The sequence below is a fragment of the Sarcophilus harrisii genome, chromosome 1 (genome assembly GCF_902635505.1).
Source record: "Sarcophilus harrisii chromosome 1, mSarHar1.11, whole genome shotgun sequence".
In the NCBI taxonomy this organism is placed as follows: Eukaryota; Metazoa; Chordata; class Mammalia; order Dasyuromorphia; family Dasyuridae; genus Sarcophilus; species Sarcophilus harrisii.
The window spans coordinates 646,323,214-646,350,176 of NC_045426.1; the positions used below are offsets into that span (position 1 = coordinate 646,323,214).

Below are 26,963 nucleotides of genomic sequence, written 5' to 3' on the forward strand. Positions count from 1 at the left end.
ATTTTACCTCATAGCATCTCTTGCATCCATCTCTCTCCACTGTCCATCACTCTAGTTCATTATTTCTCCATGTCCTATTATAATGGCTCCCTAATTGATTTGTCTGTCTCCAATCTCTCCCCTCTCACATACTATCATAATAATCTTCATAAGCCATAGACCTGGCTGTGTTACTTCCTTAAAAAATCATATAGGGATCCTTATTCCTCTTAAGATAAAGTACTATCTTCTCAGCATATCATCTAAAGCTTTTCACAATCTTGAGAACCAGAGACTTTTTGTCTTTATATTTTGAATATCTACCATGGAAACTTGCATGGAGTCGCATTTAATAATTTGTTTGCTGGTACTCCAAGTGATCAGGGCAATTCCCAGAATGACAGCCTTATTATATATATAGAAAGATAAGATTCTTGATTGATTCAGAGCTACATGAGAGAAGGCAAATTTTGGACTGGCTAGTAGGAGCACTGGGTAGTCACAGACGTGAGGGCCAAGTCAGCCCTCCCCAACATGTACCTTGATTTCCAGCACTTACACCCCCAGAAACTGCTAATAGACTTTTCTGATGAGATCATTGTTTCCTTGGCTGAACTGAGATTTTGTCTCATTCCTGGTATTGCTCTTGTGTAATCTATTATCTTCCCTAATCTATGTAAACGACACTAATTTCTGTTTCACCACTTACTTAGATAAATGTTATTTGCTAGCTATCCCTGATTATCTTTTGTATAACCAGTGTTTCTTAGGCTTTTACCAGGGGAAAGACTGCATTCTGGGGAGCCACTGATTCAAAGCCAGTGACCCTAGGGCCTTCCATGTTGAACCTTCATTAGAATTTCCTCAAAATTTAGAGAGGTCACCAGGTCCAGGCTGAACAACTAGTATCTGACCCACCTGATTTCCCTTCTCCTAAAATACTTCACAAACTGGTGCCTGAAATGACTCTAGCATGAAGTCCTCAAAAGGGTTTCCTAACAGACTTGATTGGATTCTGACGGGGAAAGGATACTAATTAATTCAATCTTCTCCCAGAATTAACTCCACAAACATATCTGTCCCTCAGGTCATTATTCTTTGGGAAATTGTACCCTGAGGCCTCAGCTGGTTATCTCTTGGTAAATGATACACTTAGGTTGGTGGTGCAGTAGGTAACATGCAGGACCTGCATTCAGGAAGGATGAGTTCAAATTGGACTTCAGGTGCTTTTTAGCTAAATGACCACAGCCTAGTTAGCCTGTCCCATTTTCTTATCTTTAAAATGGAGATAATAATAGGACCTATATCCCAGGATTGTTGTTAGGATAAAATGAGACATTTGTAATGTGCTTTGCAACTTTAAAGCAAAAGATAAATGTTGGATATTTTTATTACCCAGTAGTTTAAATAAAACTATTTTGTTTTTCAAGTGTTTTTCAAAATATAATGAATTGGATAGGTACTTGCTATACTTAATAAATATGTATATACATAATTTTCACATATTATAAGCTTGTCAAGGAAAATTTTAGAATCTATTTTCATAAAAATTTAAGGAAAAACTTACTTTACACTAGAATGAAGACTGGTTTCTGAAGCCCAGGTTATGACATTGTAAATTGAATAGACATAGTGAAAGTATTGGAGAGGTTTAAGTGACTTGGAAAGTCTCTTAAACTATTTCAATCTGTTTCCTCATCGTAAGAAGAGACTTTTGACAATTCTAATTTTTTTATGATTCTATAATTCCTTTTAAATTTTAATTTGTCTTTAGGATCCTTAGAAAAGTACTCATACATGCTAGTTTTAAATGCTTAATCCGATTTTTTTAATGACTAAAAATGTTTCAACAACATAAAGTAGTATGAAATAAAATAAGCAAAAATAATGATAATGTCCCAAAACTGTATGCTGCCTGCTCAATGCATATAACATGTAAACAAATCATTCAACAGAGAAACCCAGAAAAAAAATCACTTTCTTTTCTTAAAATCAAGATTGTGACAAACAACCCAGGGGGATCACTGCAGTGACAAGGTCCTTCACTCCAAGAAAAAAATGTGGTTAAACTACATTTCTGAGTGGGATGAAACCAAATGATGGATCATTGTTCTCCTAGTACGAGGGTTGTTGTGACTTTAAGCTCTGTGTCTAATGCAGATAACAGCCACATAGTACATTGAGTTTCTGAGGAATCTAGCAGCCCAAGGCAGTTGGTTGCCAATCTTAGAAAAATGAGAGAAGAGGGACTACTGGAGGAGACCAAGAAATTGGAAAAGCAGAAAAGGCCAGATGTGACTGGGGAAGTTCACTTGGGGCTTTCCCAAGAAGGGAAGACAAAGAAGGCGCTCCCTCTCATGAGAATTACTTTGGAAAAGAGCTGAAAAAAAAGCAGGCAGGGTTCCTGACTTGAGACTGAATAAAGTGGTCAGAAAAAAAGAGCAAATGTTTATCTTTTATAGCCAGCAGCAGTCAAAGGGAAAGGATTCTGAGGCCTATAAATTGGGATCAAGCTGCTGAGATGAAGGCCTCCAAGTTCAGATCAGGAAAATTATTCCATGTTAGAGCAGACAAGAACAGAGAAGCTTAGGGTTCCTCAAGTATTTAGCTCTTTAGACTGTTATAAGAGTCATTCAGAATCAGTTTTTTCCTAGGTTTTCAGAAATTGCTTTAGGAAATGAAGTTCATGAACTTTATCATTTCCTACTTCATCCCCAACTTTAGTTTTTGTTTTAGCTAATATACTAAAATTAGTCAAACATTTATTAAGTATCACTGCCACTATGTGCCAGTTTCTGCACTAAGCACTGAGGATACAAAAAGAGGCAAAAGTCAGTCCCTGTTCTCAAGAAATTTACAATTTAATGGGGAGACAACAAGTAAATGTGAACAACTATAACAATCAGGATAAATAGAAAAGAATTAACAGAGAGAAGGCACTAAAATTAAAATGGATTGGGGAAAGCTTTTTTTAGAAAAGTGGGATTTTTAGCGAGCATTCCAGGCATGCGGGACTGACAGAGAAAATGCCTGGGGCAGAGAGGGAGATAGAAGCAGCGAGAGTGTCTTTTTCAAGGTACAATCAGGAGATCAGTGCCACTGGATCAAGGAATATGAGGCAGGAAGGTAAGTATAAGAAGTCTGGAAAAGTTAGGGTGGGAATAGGTTATGAAGGGATCGAATGCTAAATAGAGCACTTTGTTTTTGAACCTGGAAAGGGGGAGTCATTAGCTTATTAAGTAGGGCAGTTGACATAGTTAGATCTGCACTTTAGGAAAATCACTTTGGTGGCTGAATGGAGGCTCAAATTGGATAAAGAGAAGTGTAATACATAAAGATTCACTGGCAAACCATTTCAATAATCCAAGTATAAGAGAATGAGTATATCAGGGTGGAGTATATAAGTAGTAATATCAGGGTAATGGTGGCCAGCCTTAATTTAACTCAAAACTGTATGTACATTCAGGACATATAGATGTGAATGTCTACATTTGTTTCAGTTCCTTTGCCCTGAATAATAACATTTTTTAAACAGATACAAAGTCTACAATTGATTCTCTTTCCAAGATGATTGCATACTTTGTCTCTACAGTTGCTGATAACTGAGCCAAGTTGGTTTCTCCTTGTTTCCTCCCAACTTTCCCATACCACCTCCTTCTCCTATTCAGTTGGACTCTACCCAGGAAATACAAATTCTAATATCAAACATTTAACCCGCAGAGGGCTCAGGAAGGTAAATCTTCTGGAGTTTGGAACGAGGGAGGAAGCTTACCAGAATGTTGTTTGGATTAGTCACACTCTTGTTCTTTCTGCTAAGAAAGAATTGCATGGAATCACAGACTCTTAAGATTTGAAAGGACCTTAGAAACAAATGCCAGGCATTCAGCACCCAAGACTGTCCTTTAGGCTGATGACACATTAATGCCAGTACTTTGTATCAGGGAATAAGAATGGCAAATGGAGATTATGGACAAAATATACTTCTATGGGTTTGTGAATAAAATCTATGTTAACATCATCTTTAAAACTTGTTCTACATGATATTTCTTATTTGCACAATTTTAATTTATAATACTTTTAAAATACATTTTGCTATATATATAATCTACATTCTCTAATGTATCCCTCTCTACCCACTGAAGATAATTAGACATCTTCAGTAACAAAGAATAAAGAAAAAAAAAGTGTCCAACAAAAACCAAAACATTGAGAAATTCTGGCATAATATACATTGCTTTATAGCCACAGTTCCCCTACTTCTTGAAAAAAAGAAGATAGGGAAGTACTTTCTCATATCTCTTTTGGGTGGCGAGGCTTAGTTATTTTACTTTCATGGCCTTCAGTTTTGTTTTATTTCCATTTTTCATTTTAGTCATTATATATGCTCTTTTCTTGACTTTGCTTATTTCATTTTGCATCTACTCAATCCTCCTGTGCTTCCCTGTATTCATCATATTTGTCTCTTACAACAAGCTTGGTAATATTCTATTACAGACATATATTCAAACTGGTTTAGCCATTTCATAGATTATCTACTTAGCCCCCTAGTTCTTTGCTCCTCTAAAGTGTTGTTCAAAATATTTTGGTGTACAAGATGTCTTTTTTGTCATTGACCTTTTTGTGGTATACGAAAAGGGCCAAAATATGGACATGTTAGTCACTGTTTTAGCATAATTGCAAATTATCTTCCAGAAAAGTTGTATCAGTTCATACCTTCAAAAGATCAGTACTTTGCCTAGCTTTCTTTCTATAGCTTTTTCAGCATTGTTCCCAACACTGCTAATTTGTAGAATGTGAAGTTAAACCTTAGAGTTAGGATGGTTTGCATTTCTCTTATTATTAGTGATTGGAACATTCTTTCATATGATTGATAATAGTTTGCAATTCTTTAGAGAATTTGCTCATATCCTTTGACCACTTATCTCTTGAGGATTGGCTTTTTGTTATATGTTTTTGTTGGTTGCCTATACAGGATACTCCAAAAGTCTTAATGCAGTTTTAAGCTATTAAAGATTATTTAACAGTTTAATAGTTTGAGCTATTAAAACTTAAAACTGTACTAAAACTTTTGGGATACCTTGTATTGTCTTATATTAGACATATCCAATAAGGGCCTGGTATTTAAAATATCTAGTGCAATTTTTTTTTAATGTAAGGAGTTACCTTCATTATTATTGAGAATCTGTCTCTGAATTTCACTTATGCCATCTCTGCAGGTTCCATTTATATCTTCCTGTGATGGCCAGATGGTTCCATCTCCATTAGGAAATGTCTGCCACCTTTCTTGTCACCTGGTGGCAAAGCTTTAATGGTGGCATAAAACAATTAATTTGGAACTCAAAAAATTTAATTAAGAATGACCTCAAAACTGAAAATAATACCATGACAGGTAATGCCTTGTATATGGTGGGATTCATTGAACTAGGAATGGAAAATTACTGACCCAAGGAAAGGGAAATGGGAAAGAAAACAATTAATTTGTACTTCAAAAGAGGGAAATGTGACTGAGGAATATTTAAATGGAAGTCACATCCAATCCCCTCACTGGGAAAGAACAGAAAAGTGAATGATGGTATCTTTAATGGTGATCTAAGACAGCAGTCAAGAAATCTGCCAAGGAGGCCAATCTGTTCTCTACACAGAGAAGGACTAATGACCATCAAGACTGTCTATCCCAGATGTGACTAAATGTTGGCAAGTGAAGGGTCTGGTACCTGCAAGTAGACCCTAGGTTTTGGGTTATATACTGGCATAACGGACTAATATAATCAAAAAGCCCATTTTTGTTGTGGGAAGGATTGCCTAGAATAAATCTGAAGAGTGGAAATCTCCTTGATAGTCTCCATATTTGCAAAAAAAAAAAAAAAAAAAAAAAAAGGGGGGAAAAGATAAGCATACAGAATGGGGCAGTAAACCTTAAGCTCTATTAGTCAACAGTGACCTGGCAGCCAAAAACAAACAAAAAATCCTAAAATGCTATTAGGTGGTAATCTTGATGAAGTATAATGTCCAGGATTGGGGGGTAGGGTAACTTTCAGGAGAAGGCTGAGGAGATAGATAGTTCATTCATCTGTCCTGATCAGGTCACATCTGGAGAATTGTATTCTATTCTAGACACTATATTTTAGGCAAAGTACTGACAGAGTACCACGTCCAGAGGAGAGCAACCAGGAAAGCAAAGGAACTAATGTCCGTTCCATGGAAGGGTCGGTTGAAAGCACCAAGAATCTTGAGCTTGGAAGTGAGTCATGATCACTATCTTCATGCATCTAAAGAGATGTTAGGTAGAAAAGGGTAAGATTTGTTCTTTTTGACTCTAGAGAGTTGAACCAGAAGCAGTAATGGTAATTATAATGAGGCAGATTTTTGTTGACCTTAGACTCTCTGTGGCCCCACTTGGGTTTTTTGTTTTTGTTTTTTGGCAAAGCTACAGCCCATTTTATAGATGAGGAAATTGAGGCAAATAGAGTTAAGTGACTTGCCCAGGGTCACATAGCTAATTAATATCTGAGGTCAGATTTGAATTCAGAAAGATGAATCTTCCTAACCCCAGGTCTATCAATTGGGCCACTTAACTGCCCATAGACAAATTTCAGCTCAATATAGGGAAGGACTTCTAAACAATTAGGACTGGCCAAAATCTAGGACATGGAGTATTCTCCTTCCTAAGAAATCTTCAGTTGGAAGTTGTATAACCATTTGTTGGAATATAGTAGAAAAGATTCTTTTTTAAATATGGATCAGAAGCAATTTCTTTCCCAGTTGCCTCTCAGAAGTAGCTAGTTGGCACAGTGGATAAAACACTAGATCTAAGTGTTTATTAGAACCTGAGTTCAAATCTTGTCTTAGACACTTAGTAGCTGTGTGAACCTGGATAAGCCATTTACCTCAGTTTCCTCATCTGTAAAATGGGCTGTAAAAGGAAATGGTAAACCACTGGCAAAAAATGGGGATAATTATAGCACCTACTTTATAGGGTTATTGTGAAGACCAAATAAGATAATACCTTTAAAGTGCTGATCATAATACTTGGCATATGTATGTGTTTAATTTTTTTTCTTATTTCCTTCATTCTTCTAAAATTCTGTGAAATCCTGAGAGCATGACCCCAATGAGATTTATGCTATGAAATACTAAATTATTTAACTTGTATCAATGTGTTTATTATTCCAAAGCCTTTATCATTATTTGACCTTGACATTTTCCCTTCTTGTATAGAGAAGTAGAATCCCATGAAATTATTTTTGTTTTTGTCCCTGAGCTTAGGAGAGGCTGCCCTGAATTTTGGTTTTCAGAGTAGATAGATGTCTCCTAATTGTCATCAACAGAAGGCTGGATGCCTTTCCTCCAGGATGGATAATGTGGCCCTTTTTCATAATATTTCCCCTTCAAGTGTTTCCATGATCACTGCCTTTCCTTTCCTTATTTCTCCATGTAGAGTCTTTACAGCAATATTGGAGTATATGCCATCCACCATCAGCTGTGTTTGTACGTCACCTGCCTCACTGCCTGGGCATTGGGATTTCAAAAACTCTGTGGGCTGGCTCCACTCAGTGATGTTACTCTTCTCTTTCATATCCATTTCTAATAGATCTGTCTGGAAAATGTCCATGTCCATGGCTATAGTCAACCCTTCCAAAAGATTGCTCCTTTCAGTCTCATCTGGGTCCTTGTCCAGCAATTCAGGTGGCCACTGAATAGAGCAGGTTTCCCTACTACTTCTCCCAATTTCTTCCTGACTTCCTTCACAATGGGAATTTTGGAGATCTTGGCAGGTGTCTAGGTCCCACTGCAGAGAAGAATGAATGGTTTCTAAATTCCACATGGAAAGTGCAGCAGGAGCACATGTCTCTGCAGTCACCTCCTTCTTCCCAGGATGGAAGGCCCTTAGTTCAGCTGCTGTATCTATTCCTTGAAAAAGAATAAAAGGAAAAAGAAAGAAAAAAAGAAAAAAGAAAAAGAATAAAATTAGTTTAGCATTTCTTCATATGCTCCTTCCCTTCTGAATACCTCTTCAGTCCCTAAAGTTGTTTTCTTCAATTCTTGTTATTTACATTTCCTCTTGTCTACTGTTCACTTCAAAGCAGATTTCAGGCTCATAAATTGCCAGTCTCTGCATAACAAAAATACATGAACCTATGCCAGCTTTGAAGCTATAAAGAAATTCATAAGTATTTCATTTGAACAACCACCATTCGAGATAAATAAAGCAAATGTTGGTGTTTTACAGACAGCTATGTGGTACAGAGGACAGAGCACTATCCATCAGAATCAGGAAGACCTGAATTCAAATCCTACCTCATATATATATATATGAGGTAGGATTGGATTATATCAGCTGTATAATCCTGGGCAAGTCACATAGCTTTCTAAACCTCAGTTTCCGTATTTTCTGGATCAAATGAAACAGCAAATGCTAAAATGCACAAACCTTAAAAATGTTAACTATTATTACTTATTCCTACTTGATAACCAAAGAATCCAAGGCTCACAGAAAAGTGCCTTGCTCAAAGTGAGCAATGGTGGTACTGGAAACTGGTCTCCAAGAGACCAAAGTCAGCTTAGGGAAATTATCTGTCTCACCAGAAGTGTCTGTGCTTTTAGGGAGATGAGAGTCACTTGAGTTTTTCACTTTTGTAAAGTGAGGGACATTTGATGTAGAATCAAAATATAATGATAGATAATGGCATGTACCCATGCTTTTGGGAAGAGTGAATACCTCCCCCTGATGTCACTAAATTGTGGTTGGCCCTTGGATAAATGAACAGACAAAAAAAAATGGCCAAAAAACTGGCCATATCCTTGAAAACTTTAAATAGCTAACCTTTAAAGACCATTGGCATTTGAAGAAAGATGAGGAGAGAGTTGGAGGAAATTTGAGCTACTCATTTGAAGGAGGGAGAGGAAGTCATTTTTCTCCTGTCCCATCAATCAGTCAATAAACATTTATTACATGACAGATACCCTGCTAAGCACTGGGAATACAAAAAAAGGCAAAAGACAATCCCTGCCCTTAAAGAGCTTACAATCTAATGGGAGAGACACCATGCAAACACATATATGCAAAGCAATCTATATACAGGATAAATAGGAAATAATTAACAGAGGTAAGTCTTCAGAATTAAGAAGGATTATGGATGGCTTCTAGTAAAGAGGAGATTTAAATTGGGACTTAAATGAAGTTGGTGGAGGTCTGTAGGTACAGTGGAAGAGAAACAGCATTTCAGGCATGGGAATCAGCCAAGAGTGGAAAGATGGAGTTTCTTGTTCACGGAACAGCCAGGAGGCCAGGATCACTAAATTGAAGAGAACATGTTAGGAATTTAGATGTAAGAAAGGCTGGAAATGTAGGTTATGAAGGGCTTTGAATACCAAATAGAGCATTTTGTATTTGATCCTGGAGGCAACGGGGAGCCACTGGAGTTTCTTGAGTAGGGTGGTGATATGGTTTGATCTGTACTTTAGGTAAATTGATCTGGTGGCTAAATGGAGCATGGATTGGAGTGGGGAGAGACTTGAGGCAGGCAGACCCACCAGTAGGCTTTTGCAATAGTCCAGGTATGTATAATGAAGGGCTGGACCAGTAATGGCAGTGTCAGAGGAGAGAAGGAGAAATAGTGCAAAGGTAAAACGACAGATCTTGGCAACAGATTAGATATGGGGTAAAGGGAAGAGAGGTAGTGAGGAGTCCAGGATAACTTTTCAATTATAAGCTTGTGGGACTGTCCCACTACAGGGACTTCCCCTGTAGAGGGGAAAATGGTCTTTCCCTCTACAATGACAAAGAAGGTTGATGGGGGAGGGTTTAGGAAGAAAGAGAATGATTTCCGTTTTGATTACTGTGAGTTTAAGATAAGATGGAAGGTTATTAGAGAGTTATGAGTAAGACTAATTGATTTGAGAGTCATCAGCATAAAGATGGCAATTAAAATCCATGGGAGCTGATGAGATCACCAAGTGAAGCAATATAGAGAAGAGAACAGGACAAATCCCTACAGGACACTTAGTATTAGAATGTATAATCTAGAGGAGATTCAGGCAAAAGAGAAAGAGAATGAGTGAATGGTCAAACAGCTAGAAGAACCAGGAGAGAGGAGTATCCCAAAAAAACTAGAGAGAAGAGAGGATCAAGGAGACAGTGATGATAGAGTAAAAAGCTGCAGAGAGGCAAAGGAGAGTAAGGATTGAGAAAAGACTATTAGGACTACTTGTCCTGGGAGCGAAATACCATCCAATATTTGCAGAATTGGCTACAGAGAATAAAAGGTGCAGATGAGGAAAAATAGATGGACTCTGCACAAAAAAGTCACTTACTCAAATCTAGAAGTAGCTTCAGGGAATGAGACCTCTTATAGTAAAAAAGAGAAGCAGCTAGGGATTCAAAAAAAGAACTACTTCTGATAATTGAATTAAACTGAAGAGAAGAGCAGAATATAGAGCCCAAATGAGGTTCCCATCCAACAAGGAGCTTTTTGTGAGGATTCCCCTAGGGGGAGAAAGATCTTTGAGAGCCTATGGTACCAGATGTGCTAAAACTGTATCTTGTTCTGATTTCTCTGACTACCTCCTCCCCTGATTAGAAGGGGAGACTTAATATACTCAAGTATATTAAGTAGCCAGTATAAAGAAGTAGTATCAGGAAATGAGATTGCAAAGGGGACCTTGGAAGTCATGTACAAATTGTCCCAAAGATCAAAGGAGCATAATTTACAAATTGTATTATATATTAACCCAAATTCCCATTCTGGTAATATGTACTGAGTCAGGGAAGGCCTTGTAGATATTGCTGTCAAGGTTTCTAGTTCTAAGATATGTAAATTCTGTACAAAATTCAATCTCCACAACTCCAGATTGGCAGAACATCAAAAGGGGGAGATTAATTTTAACATGTTGACTTTGAATTTTTACTGATAATTTTGATATAATTTAGATATGTTAATGAACTAACCCCAAGGGGACATAGTAGAAGTTGGTCTGTTCCTCCTAAAAAAATCCATTAAAATGAGACCTTGAATTCCTGCCCCTGAACTCCTTCTAACTTCTAAGGATTCATGGTACCTAGTGCTCCCAACTCTAATTCATGGTTACAGGAGAGATATTCTTTGCCTCTCCCCATCCTATCCTCTAACCCTTGCTGCTTCATCAACTTCTCCATCCCATTTCCTTTTCTCATACCACCATCTTCATCTGTATTCCTCCCCACTTTTTGCCATTTGTCTCAGTATTTTCTGTGTTCTCAATATTGTCTCAGTACTTTTTCACACCCTTTGTGGTTATTAAAGCATGATTGCCACCCCATTCCTTGCTGCCAATCATGATCTTCCCCAGTGAGTATCCAAAGAGCCAGTTCATTTCATAATTTGAAAAATTAACAATTCACTAGAGAAGTGAATAATTTTGGCAATATGTAGTCCCTACCTATGTATATCATTACTATTATACTAAATAGCAACTTTTACCAATGACACTATGTTTTACGTGTATCTCAGTGTATCTCAGATTTCTGGGGAGAATGTTCTATAATTCTATAATTTACCTTTCCATCTTAGTGAATATCTTTCCTTTGAGCAAAATATGTCTTTTGGATGATTGTTCATGGAAAAGAAACATGTAGGGGCTAATGAACTAGTTTTAGGAATGTTTACCTCTAGGAATTTCACAATAGCAGTCATCTTTATAGGAACTCAACCTTTCAATAACAGTTGAGGGAGTGGACAAGAGGGAGAGTCTTAACTTAAACTTAACTTAAAAACTTAACTTTTAACTCCAGTCCCTGTCTCCATCATTCTGTAATTCACAAATATGTGCCAGTCTTCTTAGATTTGGAATCACTTTTTGTTGATTTGTTTATTTTGACAACTCAGCCAAATTTTCCTCTTCCTCACAAAGATTCAACTAGCCATAATAACATTTAGAAATATCAAATGTAGTGGGGAGAGGAAAGAGAGAAAAGGAAGAAACACTTTTATAGTGGGTACTCTGTGCCAGGCGTTATACTAAGTGCTTCTTATAAATATTATCTCATTTGATCCTCACAACAATTCTGAGTGGCAAATGCTCTTATTAACCCTATTTTATAGTTAAGAAAATTGAGGCAAATAGTAAATATCTGAGGGCAGATTTGAACTCAAATCTTCCAGATTTTAGGTCCAGCACTCTATGCTGTACCACCAGCTTCCCATAGTGAAATGAAAGGAGAAAAAACTTTGGACTGTGAGTCAGGAGACCTGGTTCAATTCTAGCTCTGCAACTAGCTGTGTGATCTTCGGCAAGTCCTCCTTTCTAGAATCTCAGGATCCTAGGATAGGAACTTCAACATCATTCTATCCTCACATTTTATCTGCAACACCTGAAAGGATCATTTGGCTCCCAAATAAAGAGGTGGAACCTGTTATCTCTTGAGGCAGTCTATTCCACTTTTAAAGAGATCTAATTTTTAGGAAATATTTCCTCATATCAAGTCTAAATCTTCCTTACTTTACAATTCACCCATTGTTCTTAATAATTTCACGGTATTCATCTTTAATTGTTTTATGACCGTGGTACTTTCCACTTACTTAGTGGTAATCATTGTGTATTGTTTTCCTGGCTCTGCTCATTTCATTTTGCATCAGTTCATGTAAGTCTTTCCATTCTTCTTTATATTCACCATATTCCTTGTTTCTTACAGGCAGTGATAGTCAATTAGAACCATGTAAACAACAATTTATTTAACCATTATGCAATCAAGGAGCATCTATTTTGCTTGGTAATTTATAATTGTTTGCTACTATAAAAAGGACTGCTATAAATATTTTGATGTACATGGAACCTTTCTTTTGGTAGTGACCTCCTTGAGATATTTGTTTAGCAATGTAATCCCTGGGTCAAAGGATATGGACATTTTAGTCCCCTATTTTAAATAATTCCGAGTTGTTTAAAAAAAAAAAAAAAAAAAGATTGTACCAAATCACAACTTTACCATCAATGCAGTAATGTACCTCTGAAAAGAATTAGGGGGCACATTGAATGCTGTCATTTGGAAGGGGTTTATCATTGTCCAACCTAAGGAAGCTGTCAATATTGCCTTTGACCTTCCTGGTATGATTGGTGAGTGGTGACCACTAGATGTAGCTGGTACCAGATCTAACTATGCTCTTTCACAAAGGTCAGTTTCCAACAAACTGCCTTACATAATCTTTCTTCTGTCCTGTTCCACTTTTACATCAAATTAACTCTACCATTGCTTCTAGAAAAGACAAGAGTCAACTGACCTCTCATTATTCAGGTAACTCTCCAGATCAAAATACTTTTCCCTAGCCATCACACCCTTAATGTGTTGCCTCTCCCTTTTATAATATGTTTCTTGAAGGAAGAGACTATCTTGCTTTTGTACTCATAGCCTCATCTTAGTAGTGTCTGTCACATTATAAGTGCAGTATAAATGCTTTTTTCTTTCATCTGTTCATTCACTTGTTCATTCATTCATTTACTTTCTTGTCTAATTTTCTTTTTTCAAAATCTATGAGGACAAAGAGTCCCATGACCACTCATTTCACGGTTTTAACAGATTAACAAAGGGTTTTACTGTCCTTAGGACCAAGAGGACTTTCTCACTTATGTAAACTCATTGTTCTTGCCTAGACTTTGTGCCAGCAAGCAGAACATCTTGTCCACATACTCCTCAGAAAAATCCTTTATGCTCTTATCTATACTTAATGTGTCTCTGCCCCTTGGCCTTTTCCTTCAAATTGGAAAATGCTACTTCTTCCACATTTTTCCCCAGAGATAAGGGTTTTCAAGTGGTAAATCCTGCTGCTTCTCTATTCTGAACATTCTTCAACTCTTAACTGATACACTCTTTGGAGGGTGGACGTGAGGGTAGAATGGGGGAGCACTCTTCTGGTTCTCAGTCTCTATGCCTTCTGTTTTCAATGCCATCATGATACTTCTGCCCCTTGAAGCTCAGACTATTGCATTAACAGAATTTTCTCCTGCCTCTGAATCACCTTTACTAACTTTCCTGAAGTCCAGCTTTTAAAACTTCTCATTCCCTAGTCCAAAAACCTATGGAGAGTTCACCATTGTCAACCACTTTAAGTATTCCATCCCTCTACTTGGCCTATAGGATCTTCCCTGAAAACTATACCCAATGACATCAATGTAAATGCAAAGAAAAACATTAAAAACAAATAAACAAATCACAAACTAAAAGTTGTGAAACTAAAAAGACCAAGCTTAACTCTGGAGATGTAGAAGATGATAGATATGGAATACTAAATAAACTTATTGACGTTTAATGTGTTGATTCATTTCAATGGCTTCTTTTTCTTTTTTATTCTTTTACAAGGAATGGAATAAAGACAAAGGATTTTTTAGAGATGGAGGTAATATAAAAACAAGATATCAATACACTTTTTTAATGATAAGAGAGAATGTAAATCTCTAGAAATCTGGCACTGGTCCAAAACCCTTCCAATTCCCTAACATGTACTCTTAGGACATTTTGTCTTCTCCATCCTCTAGCACAAACCAGGTTCATTTTTGCCTTTGATTCAGGGTTATGCACCAGTAGAACACAAAATCTTTGAAGGTGTGGAATGTTTCCTTCTTTGTATCCCCATCCTTGTGCCTAGGACAATACCTGATACATAGTGAGTGCTTAGTCAACTAATTGACCTGAAGTATCCTTCCCCTTCTCATGCACCTAGCTAAGTCTTACTTGGGCAGCAGGTGGTGCAGTGGATACAGCACTGGACTTGGAGTCAGGAAGACCTGAGTTCATATGCAGCCACTCATTAGCTGTATGATTCTGAGTAGATTACTTAACCCTTTTTGCCTCTGGTTCATCTTCTGTAAAATGAGTTAGAGAGGGAAATGGCAAAGCACTGTTGTATTTTTGCCAAAAACAAAAACAAAAAAACTCCAAAATGTGGTCACAAAGAGTCGGACTGACTGGAAAAAAAAGTCTGAACAATAACAAAGCCTTCCTCTTCCTTGTAGGCCTTACCTTACCTCTTCTATGAAGCCCTCCTTAAGTATCCCAACTCCTGATAATTTTTGCCTTTTCTAAACTCCTAGATTAAGTGCCAAACAACTCAGTCTTTAATTGTTCTCTACTGCAGAGAATTTTTCATCCTTCTGTTAGGATTCTCCCTTCCCTGCCTCTCCAGCTATTCACAAACTCATCCCACACTCCCTGTCTTTCCCCAGGAGTTAGCATGATAACTAGTGTTCAATAAGGGTTGGCTGATTCCTTGCCTGGAGGATTTCTTCCCTCCTCTCTGGTTATGTGCTTTTACCATCCTCCCAGTATGACAAGATTTCTCTCATGATGAATGGTATTTATTTAACTTTTACCTTGGTGATTTTCTGCTATATGAGACTGACCATCTTCATGATCACAAATGATCAGTCATCTTGTCCCACTACCTCCTTCATCTGTAACCAGGAGACTAGACTTACTAAAGCCCAGGGCTTCCTTTCTGCTATGGTGGTCCCTTACCCCATCCTGCTGATTGTTGCCTCTATCACCAGACCAAAAGACTAAGCTTCCTACTTGGGGCAGACTAACACTAACAAGTATGGTATAGCCATATTTTGGGAAACTTAGGTCTCTTGCTAGTCCGTCCTTGTCCAGTTGGAGTCTCTACTACCTCCCTAAGGTTTCACTTTTACAGTTCTTTATTCAGTCACAGAGAAAGCACGATGAGCTAAATAATCAGAGGCACCAACCACATCAAAAGTGAAGGCTGTCCATTTCTGAGAGCAATTTGAAATTATGCCCAAAGGGATATAGAACTGTGTGTACCCTTTGATGCAGCAGTGTTATTACTGGGTCTGTATCCCAAAGAGATCATAAAAGAGGGAAAAAGGACCCACATATGCAAAAACGTTTATAGCAGCTCTTTTTGTGGTGGCAAGGAATTAAAAATTGAGTGGATGATCACCAACTCGGGAATGGCTGAATAAGTTATAGTATGGGAATGTAATGGAATATTGTTATTTTAATGATAATGAACGAATGTTGAAAAAGAAGATTTCAGAAAAAGTCTGGAAAGACTTACATGAATTGGTTCTGTATGAAGTGAGTAGAACCAGGAGAACAGTGTACACAGTAACAGCAAGATTATGTGATGATCAGTTATGGTAGACTTAGTTATTTTCATCAATACATCAATACAAGACAATTCCAATAGACTTGGGATGGAAAATGCCATCTGCATCCAGAAAGAAAACTATGGAGACTGAATGCAGATTGAAGCTTATATTATTTTCACCTCTTTTTTTGTTTGTCTTTTCTTTCTTGTGCTTTTTCCCTTTTGTCCTAATTTTTCTTTCACAACATAACTAATATGGAATTACGTATAAAATGATTGTACATATATAACCTATATCAGATTGCTTGTTGTCTTGAAGAAGGTAGAGAAGAAAGGGAAAGCAGAAAAGAAAATTTGGAACTCAAAATATTACAGAAATGAAGGTTGAAAGCTATCTTTACATGTAATTGGAAAAATAAAATGCTATTTAAGTTGGTTTTTAATTTTAAAAAGACTGGCATCCCATAAGGACCCACAATTTCTGACTGAGCCCCAAGCATTACTTTGGGAGTTCTTGTGTCATTAAGTATCTCATTATACTCTTTACAAACCCATTCCCTTTTTCAATGTAGCAAAGAGTTAATATTACACTGCCACAGTTACCAAGTTCCCAAACACAGGTATACTCCCAAGGCAAACTTTTAAGTGTTTGCTTAAATTCTTTCAAAATACTCCCATTAACACTGACTGTTCCTTGACCCTCTATTGGTGAAGCTGATTCATACAGACTAATAATAAATGGACTTCCTATTTGTCAAAATCTATAGTGCCAAAGTCTCTTCTGTCTTAGAAAAATAAGAATTAATGTTGTACCAGGCAGCTATGTGGCACAGTACATAGCACAGTGGGTCTAAAATCAAGAAGACAGGGTCCAAACTTACTGGCTGGAAAAATTACTTAACCCTGTTGGTCTATATTTTCTCATTAGTAAAATGATAATAGCACCTAACTCCTGAGGCTATTGTGAGAATCACATGAGATTAATAAGTCTAAAGGACTTAGCACTGTAACTGGCACACACTATATAAATGCTTAGCTATGATTATTACTCTTGGTGTCAAGTCCTCAGTTTCCCTAGAATCAAAGACCTAATCAGTCTCCCTTAAATAGAAGACATAATCAATAGGAACTCCAGCTCCCTACCCTGGGACTGGTTCCTACCAGATCCACCACTCCCCATCCCTTTCTAATTCTAGTTCTAAGAATTGTCGATCGATTGCCCTCCGTCTCCAAACATCATTCCCTCTGATTTCCTTTTGAGGAGGTGTAGGGAAATACTAACGATCATCATCTCCCAAGTTTCCTGATCTTGGAACTGAGTACAAAAAAATCTTCATTGAATGGTAGCACTCAGAACTGGGATCATCTGCCCCATGGATAACTGAGCGTTGACTTTGTATGGCGTGTCCTTAGAGGTTCTTCCCAGGTTTGCCAGTAATCTCTGTAACTAGTTCTGAAGACGGCTCTATTTCCTTCCAAAACCATCCCTGTTCTTCTCAACAATGTGGTGATTCAAGGTAATTCCAGTAGTTTGGACACTGTTTTTGGAAAGTTTAGTTTGGAAAGTGGCAATAACACCCAAAGAGAGAACTATGGATGCTGAATGTAGATCAAAGCATAGTATTTTCACCTTTTTATTTATTTATTTTTTTTTGGTGGGCTTTTTTCCCTTTTGGCCTGATTTTTCTTGTACAACATGACAAATATGGAAATATGTTTAAAAGGATTGTACATCTTTAACCTATTTCAGATTAGCTACTGTCTTGGGGGGAGGAGGTAAGAGAACACAAAGTTTTACAAAAAATGTATATTGAAAACTATCTTTACATGTATTTGGAAAAATAAAATACTATGTAAAAAAGAAAAAAATTAAAAATAAAGCCATTCCTGAATCATCTCATACCCATGGAGGAGGAAGGGATAGTGGGGTCTCTTACTTAAGGAGGAGATACCTTATATTCTTGGAGTATACCTTACTCACCTCTGTTCACCTTCTGGTTCAGGAAACTCAGGACTACATCTTCATAAATATTTTCAATGGTGATGATGTGACTATAGTCTGCAAACACATCTTTCTCATACTTATGCAACTCCTAGAACCAAGATGTGGAGAGAAAAGTCAGGGCAGGTGCCTCTACAAACTTCCTTGGCCAACATTTCCAGGGGCCAGTCCTGGGCTTACACTATATAAATCTGGACCTCAGAGTGATAAACTCTACTCATAGGTCTGGTTGCTTAGTTCCTTATCTCTTGAGTTCTGGACCATCTTACCAAGGGCAAGAGGGTAACTGGGTCTTCTTAGACTAATTCATGCTACCCACTCCCAAGAAATGGACTTACAAAGCAAACCACACTGAGTGACACAGCCTGCCTTTGAAACTTAGCAGATACCTGTATCCTAGAACACCAGCAGGACAGCCAAGTGGAGGCCCTATAAACTCCCTTTAATTCTGGAGATAGATCCCTCTATCTTTAAATTTCCTTGGTGAATATAAAATTGGAGATAAGGAGATGAAATTGTGTTAAGGGAAATTCAGTTCCTCTGCTTACTGATCTCCTTCTCTCTTCTTATGATGGAACAATTCTAATCCAACAAACATTTATTAAGCTCCTACTTGTGTGGTAGGAGGAGCTAAAGTCAAATGAAAAACTCTTGCCTTCAAGAGCAAGATTTTCTAGATTCTACTGGAGGGAACAATATATAATGGATCATTACATACGGTAATTGAAGGAGGAGAGGGTGTTAATAACTAGGGATGTTGAAAAGACTTCTTGCTGAAGCTGGCACATGTGTTGAGTCTTGAAAAAAGTTAAAAATTCTGAGAAGCAAAGGTCAGAAAAGACCCCATTCCAAGTACAGGACACATCCCAGGTGAAAACGCAGAGAAAGGAAACTGAATGCTGTATTCTGGAAACAAAGAGACCATCTAGGCTAAATTAGAGGATGTATAGAGAAGTAATATAAAATAATCAATGTCAAACTGAGTAGTTTGTACTTAACCAAGGAAAAGAGGGAGCCCCTGAAGTTTCTTGAGAAGAGGACTGGTATGTTTCAATCTGATTCAGTTCAACTCAATAAGCATCTATTAAACACCTACTGAATACAAAATACTATTAAACTTTAGGGAAAACATTTCATAGAATTGATTCATCTAGAGGAAAAACTAGGGGGAAATTACTTAAATGTGTATATACTTTACAAAGTTTTTGACTCATCCTAGCTCTAGAAGGTAGATATTAATTATCTCACTTTTATGGATTTCTTCATCAGAAACTGTGATTTGTCCAAAGTGACTTAGCTAGGAAAACCAGAGCTGGAGCTTGAAGATGAGTCTTCTTGATCTATATCACACAGATTGTATTACTTATCTTTTCCATTGTTACTCTTTTCATAGTTATATTAAATTTGTCCCAGCCTCTATTTTACATGGATTCAATTCAACAAATATTCATTAAATGCCTAAGATGTAAAAGTTACAATGTGCCCAAAGATAATTTCAAGGCCATAAGCCTGGCTAACTGAATGCCAGCAATAGTTGGGGGAGAAGCAGATTTGGGACAGGATGATACTAAATTCATTTTGGGACATGTTGAAATTGAGGAACAGTGGCAACATTCTGGGAGAGATACCAGCAGGAAGTTGGGAAACAGTAAGGACTGCATGGGCTTAGAGATAGCCTGGCCCTTTCCCTGCCATTTGCAAACAATCCCAAGTTTCCTCCATCCAGAATACACCCTCACTTATCCTGTCATTTCCTTGAACTAGACACAGTGGTTCTCAAAGTCTGGTCCAGAGCATCCTGGGAATCTCTGAAATCCTTTCAGAGATTCTACAAATTTATAATTAGTTTTTATTTTTAATGTGATCAATATCTATAACTATAAATCACATAAACAAAAACTCTTTGGACAGATCCTCAATCGTTTTTAATAGGATAAAGATATTGAGAACAAAAGTTTGAGGACCACTGAGCTAGAATCTTTATTTCTCTTTCTTTTAACAGACTAATTCCTAGGAAACATTATCCATGCTGCCTACCTCCTCTTCATCTCCTCTCAATTACTACTCAATCCCTTGTAATCTGGTTTCCATCCTCATCACTATGCAGAAATATCTCCTTCCAAAGTTGCCAATGAGCTCGACTGCCAAATCCAAAGGCTTTCTCCATCCTCATCCTTTTCAACTGCTCTCCAATCCCTGCTGTTGTTGAGCACTTTATTCCTCCTAAAATCTCTCTCCTCTCTGGATTTCATGAACCTGCTTTTTTTGATTCTCTTCCTAACTGTCTGATTGTCTCTTCTCAGTCTTTTTAGCTATGTCATGCCCACTAATATTCAGGGATCCCATTTCCCAAAATGCTTACTCTGTCCCTCTCCCCTTCCTCCCTCTCTTTCTCTTTCCTTCCCCCCCCCCCATTTCTATCTCTCTCTCTCTGTCTCTTGTCTCTCTGTCTCATCTCTCTATATATCTGTCTCTATCTGTCTCTCTGTCTCTTTCTGTTTCTGTCTCTGGCTATCTCTGTCTCTCTGTGTCTGTCTTTGCTTCTATGACTGTGGCTGTGTCTGTCTCTCTTTTCCCCTCTCTGTTGTCCCCCTTTTTTTCTTTCCACATATTCAGTGAGTTCCTAAGTCTTATCAACTCCTCAATATGTCACATCTGTTCTGTTTATTCCACTTCCAGGACTACCATCTTAGTTCAATCCTTCATCATTTCTGGCCTGAACCATTTCAATAATCTCTTAATTGACTTCACTGCCTCCAGTTCCTCCTCTGCCTCCAAAAATTCTCTATACTACTGCCAAAATAGTTTCCTGAAGGGCAGGTCTAATCATGTCCCATCCTAAACCAGTAAGGTCCAAGGACTCCCTAATGCCTATAGAATCAAATACAAATTCTTTTGATTGACATTAAAAAGCACTTCATACTCTGGCTCCAACCTGTCTTAATATATATATTATTCTCCTCCCTTAGGGAGGCTGCTAAGTAATTAAATAGTGGAGGCAGGAAGAACTGAGTTCAAATCCAGCCTCAGACACTCATTGTGTGACAATGGGCAAGTAACTTTACCTCTATCTGTCTCAGGTTCCCATCTGTGAAATAGGGATAATAATAGTACCTTTTTCCTATGGTTGTTGTGAGGATCAAATGAAATAGTATTTTTTAAACACTCAGCACAGTGATTGGCACAAAGTAGGAACTTAATGCTTATTTCCTTCTTTTGTTCCTGACAAACTGGCCTTGTTAGTACTCTGCACATATGATGGCCCATATTTTGTTTCTGCATAGACCAGATACTCTCTTCTCATCCACCAACCCCCCTCCCAATATCTTAGAAACTGTATCAAGTTTCAGTAAAAGGACAATGTCCTTAAAATGGGAGAGATAGCATGTTGGTGAGATTACAGTTGGGAGCAAATAGAGAGGGAGAGATTGGGGACGAGTGGATTTCATCATCCCAACAAGAAAATCTCCATCCTCTGCCTCAAGGATCTTTTCTAGTATAGACTTCAGAACTACATTAATTTAAGACATCTAAGGAGGCAATACAATAGTATTGTGGGAAAAGTCTTGGTTCTAGAGTTAGAAAATCTAGATTTGAGTCCTTAAATTTGCTAAGTATAAAATACTTATTAGCAAGTTACTTATTTTCCCAAGCCTCAGTATGCTCTTCTGCAAAATGGAGATAACTGCTCCTGTCACTATCATCATAAAGAGCAATGACATTATTTAGACTTGTCAACAATTCCATGGCTGGAAGTTTCCTTGAGCAAACAAAGGCAGTGGGGCTCAGGCTTGGGGGGAGGCTGCCCCTGGGCTTTACACTCACCACTTTGCAGTTCACCTCCATTCTTCTCAGCAAGAAAGGAAGGAAAATCTGGACGAGCCATTCTTGAACAAAACGCTTTTGAGCAAATCTGCAGTCAGACTCAAATTTCTGGAAGAACAATTGGGCAACAAGCCTTTGTTGATTATTCAACTGAGAAACAAACATATACCATGTGCCAGATACTGGGGCTCCTGAAGGCAAAAGGGGAATTCCTGAACTCCAAGGAACTATTGGCCTGTTTAGTCATGTCTGATTCTTCGTGACCCCATTTGAGTTTTCTTGGCAAGTCGTTTGTCATGGCCTTTTCCAGCTCATTTTACAGATGAGGAAACTGAGAGTTAAGTGACTTGGCTAGAGTCACATAGCTAATAAGTATCAGAGACCATATTTGAACACAGGTCTTTCTGCCTGTAGGAAGTACTTTAGCCACTGCATCATCACACTCTAGCTAGAGGAAACAAATAGAAAACCCTATTTGTTGTTCAAAGTCCTCCATGATCTCACTCTTCACCCCCACCCTTCTAGTCTTCTTCCTTTAACATACTCTTTGATCCAGTGACATTGGCCCCCATGCTGTCCCCAGAACACTATCTCTTGGCTCAAGGCCTTTTCTCTGGCTGCCCCACAGTGTGTGTCTAGGGTTATAATTCAAAAGAGATATAAGGTGATTTAGGAGGGAAGGCATTAACACTGAAAATATCCAGAAAAAATCTCATGTAGAAGATGGCCTATAGAACCCAGCCTTGATAAAAAGCAGAGATTTTAAGAGGTAGAGGTTCTAGGTGTGGGGAACATCCATATGAGCCTGTGGCAGGGTGGTCACAGCAAGAACAAGGGTGACTGGGGGGAGGGAGCGTCTCACTTTTAACACACGCCCCTTGACCTTCTCCAGCATGCAGAGGACGTGTCTTCGGCGAGTGGCTGAGAACACATGTTGGGCTGAAAGCTGTTGGAAGGTGTACACAGCATTCTCCATCAGCTAGGAATGGAAATATTAGAAAAAGGCACTTGAAATGGAAAAGATGTGTGGATTCCCAATCTCTGGCTGCTTTTTCCTATCCCCCTCACGGGGGGAGAAAATCACTAGGACATGTTCCATGCTTCCTTCTCACTCCCCGCCCAGACAGGCCCAGAGCTTTACACTGGCTTTCTTTGCTGACCCTTCATAATACCTGTTGCATGAGATCCTGAGCACTAAAGACAAGGTTTTTAGTGCCATGGAAACCAAATCTCTCCTTCAAACCCTGAAGACTGCCCCAATAGAGCTCTGCTTTCTGGTAGCATGGCTGCATCAGTTCTAAGTCCCAGGGCAAATTTCCCAATGAGCAAACCTGTAAAAGTGTAGCACATGAGGAAGAAGTCATGACCTTTTCTGCTAGGCCCCATCTACTGCAGTCATTCAAAAAGAGATAATAGGGAGGGGTCCCTCATCCTGCCCTTTGGGCGAGCCATTCCCTAAATTGGGAAGAGCTGCTTTTAGAGTTCAGAGAGACAGGATTGAAATCTATATGCTACAAGGAAACTGGCCTTGGAAGGACAGGAAGGAAGGAAGAAAAAAGAAAGAAAAAGAAAGGCTGGGAACAAGGGAGAAAGCAAGGAAGGAAAAAGAAAAGAAAGAAAGGAAAAAAGAAAGTAAGCAAGAAGGAAAGAAAAAAGAAAGAAAGAGAGAGAGAAAGAAAGAGAGAGAGAAAGAAGGAAGGAAAAAGAAAAGAAAGACAGAAAGAAAGAAAGAAAGAAAGAAAGAAAGAAAGAAAGAAAGAAAAAGAAAGAAAGGAAAAAAAAAAGAAAGAAAGGAAAAAAGAAAGAAAGCAAGAAGGAAAGAAAAAAGAAAGAAAGAGAGAGAGAAAGAAAGAGAGAGAGAAAGAAGGAAGGAAAAAGAAAAGAAAGACAGAAAGAAAGAAAGTAAGAAAGAAAGAAAGAAAGAAAGAAAGAAAGAAAGGAAGGAAGGGAGGGAGGAAGGAAGGAAGGAGGAAGGAGGGAGGGAGGGAAGTCCCTGCTTTCAAGGAATTCATATTCCAATGGAGGTCAGAGCTGCTATGTACAAAGAAAATACAGATATCACCTGCTGTCTTAGGGAGGGGGGAGAAAATTTTAGAACTGAAAATTTTACAAAAATGAAGATTGAAAACTATCTTTACATGTAATTGGGGAAAAAATAGAATACTATTAAGGGGGGAAGAGAGAAAAAGCAATAACAAAGGAGCCATGGATATGACAAATTGGAGTTAGTCAACAAAAGGATTGGGAAAGACCTTTTTGTACAAGATGTAATTTTAGCTGGGATTTAAAGAAAGTCAACTAGGTGGCCTGGAGTCAGGAAGATTCACCTTGAGTTCAAATCTAGCCTCAGACACTTACTAGCTATGAGACCCTGGACAAGTCACTTAATCCTGTTTGCCTTAGTTTCCTCATCTGTAAAAATAAGCTGGAGTAGGAAATGGCAGACCACTTCAGCATATTTGCCCCCAAAACCCTAAAAAGGTCACAGAAATAAGACGGTTCTGAAAGGATTCAACAATAGCATATGCTAGACATTGTGCTGAGCACTAAGGATACAAAAGCCATTTGAAACAAAGATAGTTCCTGCCCTCAGAAAGCTTACATTCTAATACCAGAGCAGAAAGTGACAGTGCTGGAGTTTCAAAGTATTCTGCCCACTTCAGAACGTATTTGGAAGGAATGTCTAGTCCTAGATACCCCACATTCTAGGAAGAACAATGAGAAGCTCGAGGTCATCCCAGAGGTGCTACCATTGGTTGAAGGAACTAGGGGTTTTAGCCTGGAGAAGATAAGACTGGGGTGAGGAGTGTCTGAAATTTTTCCCCAGGAATATGAGAGGCTGTCAAGTGGAAGATTAGACCTGTTCCCTGTGGCTTCAGGCTGAATGGAAGTTATAAAGGACCTTAAGGTCAAAAACAAACTTTTTAACAATTAGAGCTGTCCAAAAGTGACCTGGGTGGCCTTTAGAAGTACTTATTTCCCAATTATTGGAGGTCTTCAATGCAGACTAAAGGTCAGGGGGCCATAGGAGATTCTTGTTTAAGCAACAAATGCCCTTTGAGCTCCCTTCCAGCCTGAGTGATTCTTCACATCGTGGCCCTGAGAGGAAGGAGATTTCCACATGTTTCCTATTATAACTCACTTCCCCTCTGTGCCAAGGAAGTGCCCCAAACAGCCTTCATGGTCAGCACTCTTTCTGCTATTTTATTTAGTTCTAGGAAATGTGAACTCCCCCAGGAGAAGCACAAGATATGTGATGGCAACCTACAGAACAGCTGAAGGAAGTGTGGATCAAACCAAGGATACACTAAGCGAGAACCAGAGAGTAACAAGAACCTTGCCTGACCACTCTTGCCCGACTCAGTCACAGTAATCAGAGGCTGTGGCCCTAAGCCTCTATAACTCCCTAGGCATCCAGTTGGACAATGTCCAGTCTAAAGATATCTATCAGACACCTTCTCACTGCAATGAGGCTCCCTGGAAAGGGAGCTTTTGGGATGAAGGGGAGGGAACAAGCAATTATTAAGCACTTACTATGTGCCTAAGTCTTTTTTAAAATAGTTTAACAGCAATCCTGTGAGGTAATTGCTATTATTATCTCCATTTTACAATTGAGGAAACTAAGGCAGATAGAAATTATGTAGCTACTTAGTTCTGAGGCCAGATTTGAATTTGAGCCTTCCTCACTCCAGGACTAGCACTGATATTCATAAAGTTAAATTGACAGATAAAAATTAAATGATATGAACAGGCCGTTCTCAAAGCAAGAAATCCAAACTATCTATAATCAAATGAAAAAAAAATGCTTCAAATCACAAATAATTAGACAAACATGAATTTAAAACAAAAGTTATGCCTCTTATCTATCAAACTGGCAAGACTGACAGAAAAGAAAAAATAAAAATATTAGAGGAACAATAGTATAATGAAGACATACGACTTTGAAAGAATTAGGAGCTTTCATCAACCCAACGACCGAGCCCGTTGGACTCATGATGAAACATGATACCACTTCCTGACAGAGAGGTTTTAAACTCAGATTACAGATCGAGATATATGTTGGGAGGGCATGAACAAGTAAGGAATTTGTTTTGTTTGACTATGTATATTCATAATAAAGGTTATATTTTTCTCTCTTAGTGGGAGGGAGGAAATATGTGTTTTCGTTAATTGAAAAATAAAATTTAATTTAGAAAATAAATAATTAAAACTAAAGACAACAAAAAAGAGGAAACAGAAAAATATTTATAACAATTTTTTATGGTAGCAAAGAAATGGAATAAATCGGTGTCCATCAATTGGGGAATGACCAAACAAATGACAATATATGAGTGTAATACAACAGTACTGTGCTGTGAGAAATGAACAGAGTCAGAGAACCGGAAAAGATTTAGATGAACAATGCAGAGTGAACCAGGAGAACAAATTCAACTATAACAAAACTGGAAAAATAATAATTTTGAAAGACTTAAAAAACTCTAGTCAATCCAATGATTCACCCTAATTTCTGATGAAGAATTCTATCTGCTGTTTGACAGAGAGGTATTGAACTGAGAATAAGATTGTATAGATTAAGAAAAATATTTTTGGAGATAGCAAATATGAAAATTTTTTCCTGATTATAAGTGTTTGTAACAAGGGTTTTGTTTTCAATTTTTAAGAGGGAGAAATAATAAATGTTTCATAATTTAAAAAAATTTAATTAAAAAAGGGAAGTTTGCAGGATATAAGTTGGGACCACATGGGAAAATCTCACCTCCTCTTTCAGTACAGCAACAACCCGACTTCTCTGCACATTTCTGATCAGACTGTCCATTCGATGGACAAGGAGGGTACCAATCATACCAATCCCTTGGTGAACAGGGTGAAGAAGCTCCTCCATCACCCAGGCCAGCTGAGGCTCTACTTCCCGGCTGAGGGAGGACTCAACAGGGCCACATACCATTGCTGAAGAAAGAACAGAGTGTTTCATGAGGCCCTATGCCTGGCAGAAAGCCTGGGCTAAAGTATGAAGGAGGAGGTATCTGGGATCTGGGGGGAGACACAGGGGTCACAGGTCTGTTCCCTGACTCATTAAG

At 38.1% G+C, this 26,963-nt stretch overlaps 1 protein-coding gene across 1 annotated transcript in view; it reads right to left on the reverse strand.

Annotated features, from left to right (window-relative positions):
* Positions 1-6,933: 6,933 nt before the first annotated feature.
* The window catches only part of NIBAN3 (niban apoptosis regulator 3), a 32,941-nt gene continuing 12,911 nt past the window's right edge, over positions 6,934-26,963 (reverse strand). The window contains exons 9-14 of the mRNA XM_012541935.3: positions 26,642-26,832; positions 23,058-23,216; positions 22,748-22,864; positions 21,886-21,993; positions 18,040-18,151; positions 6,934-7,890 (exon numbers count right to left, since the gene is read on the reverse strand). Of these exons, the coding sequence (XP_012397389.1) occupies positions 7,352-7,890; positions 18,040-18,151; positions 21,886-21,993; positions 22,748-22,864; positions 23,058-23,216; positions 26,642-26,832 (1,226 nt within the window). The 3' untranslated portion in view covers positions 6,934-7,351. The remainder of the gene's footprint in view (positions 7,891-18,039; positions 18,152-21,885; positions 21,994-22,747; positions 22,865-23,057; positions 23,217-26,641; positions 26,833-26,963) is intronic.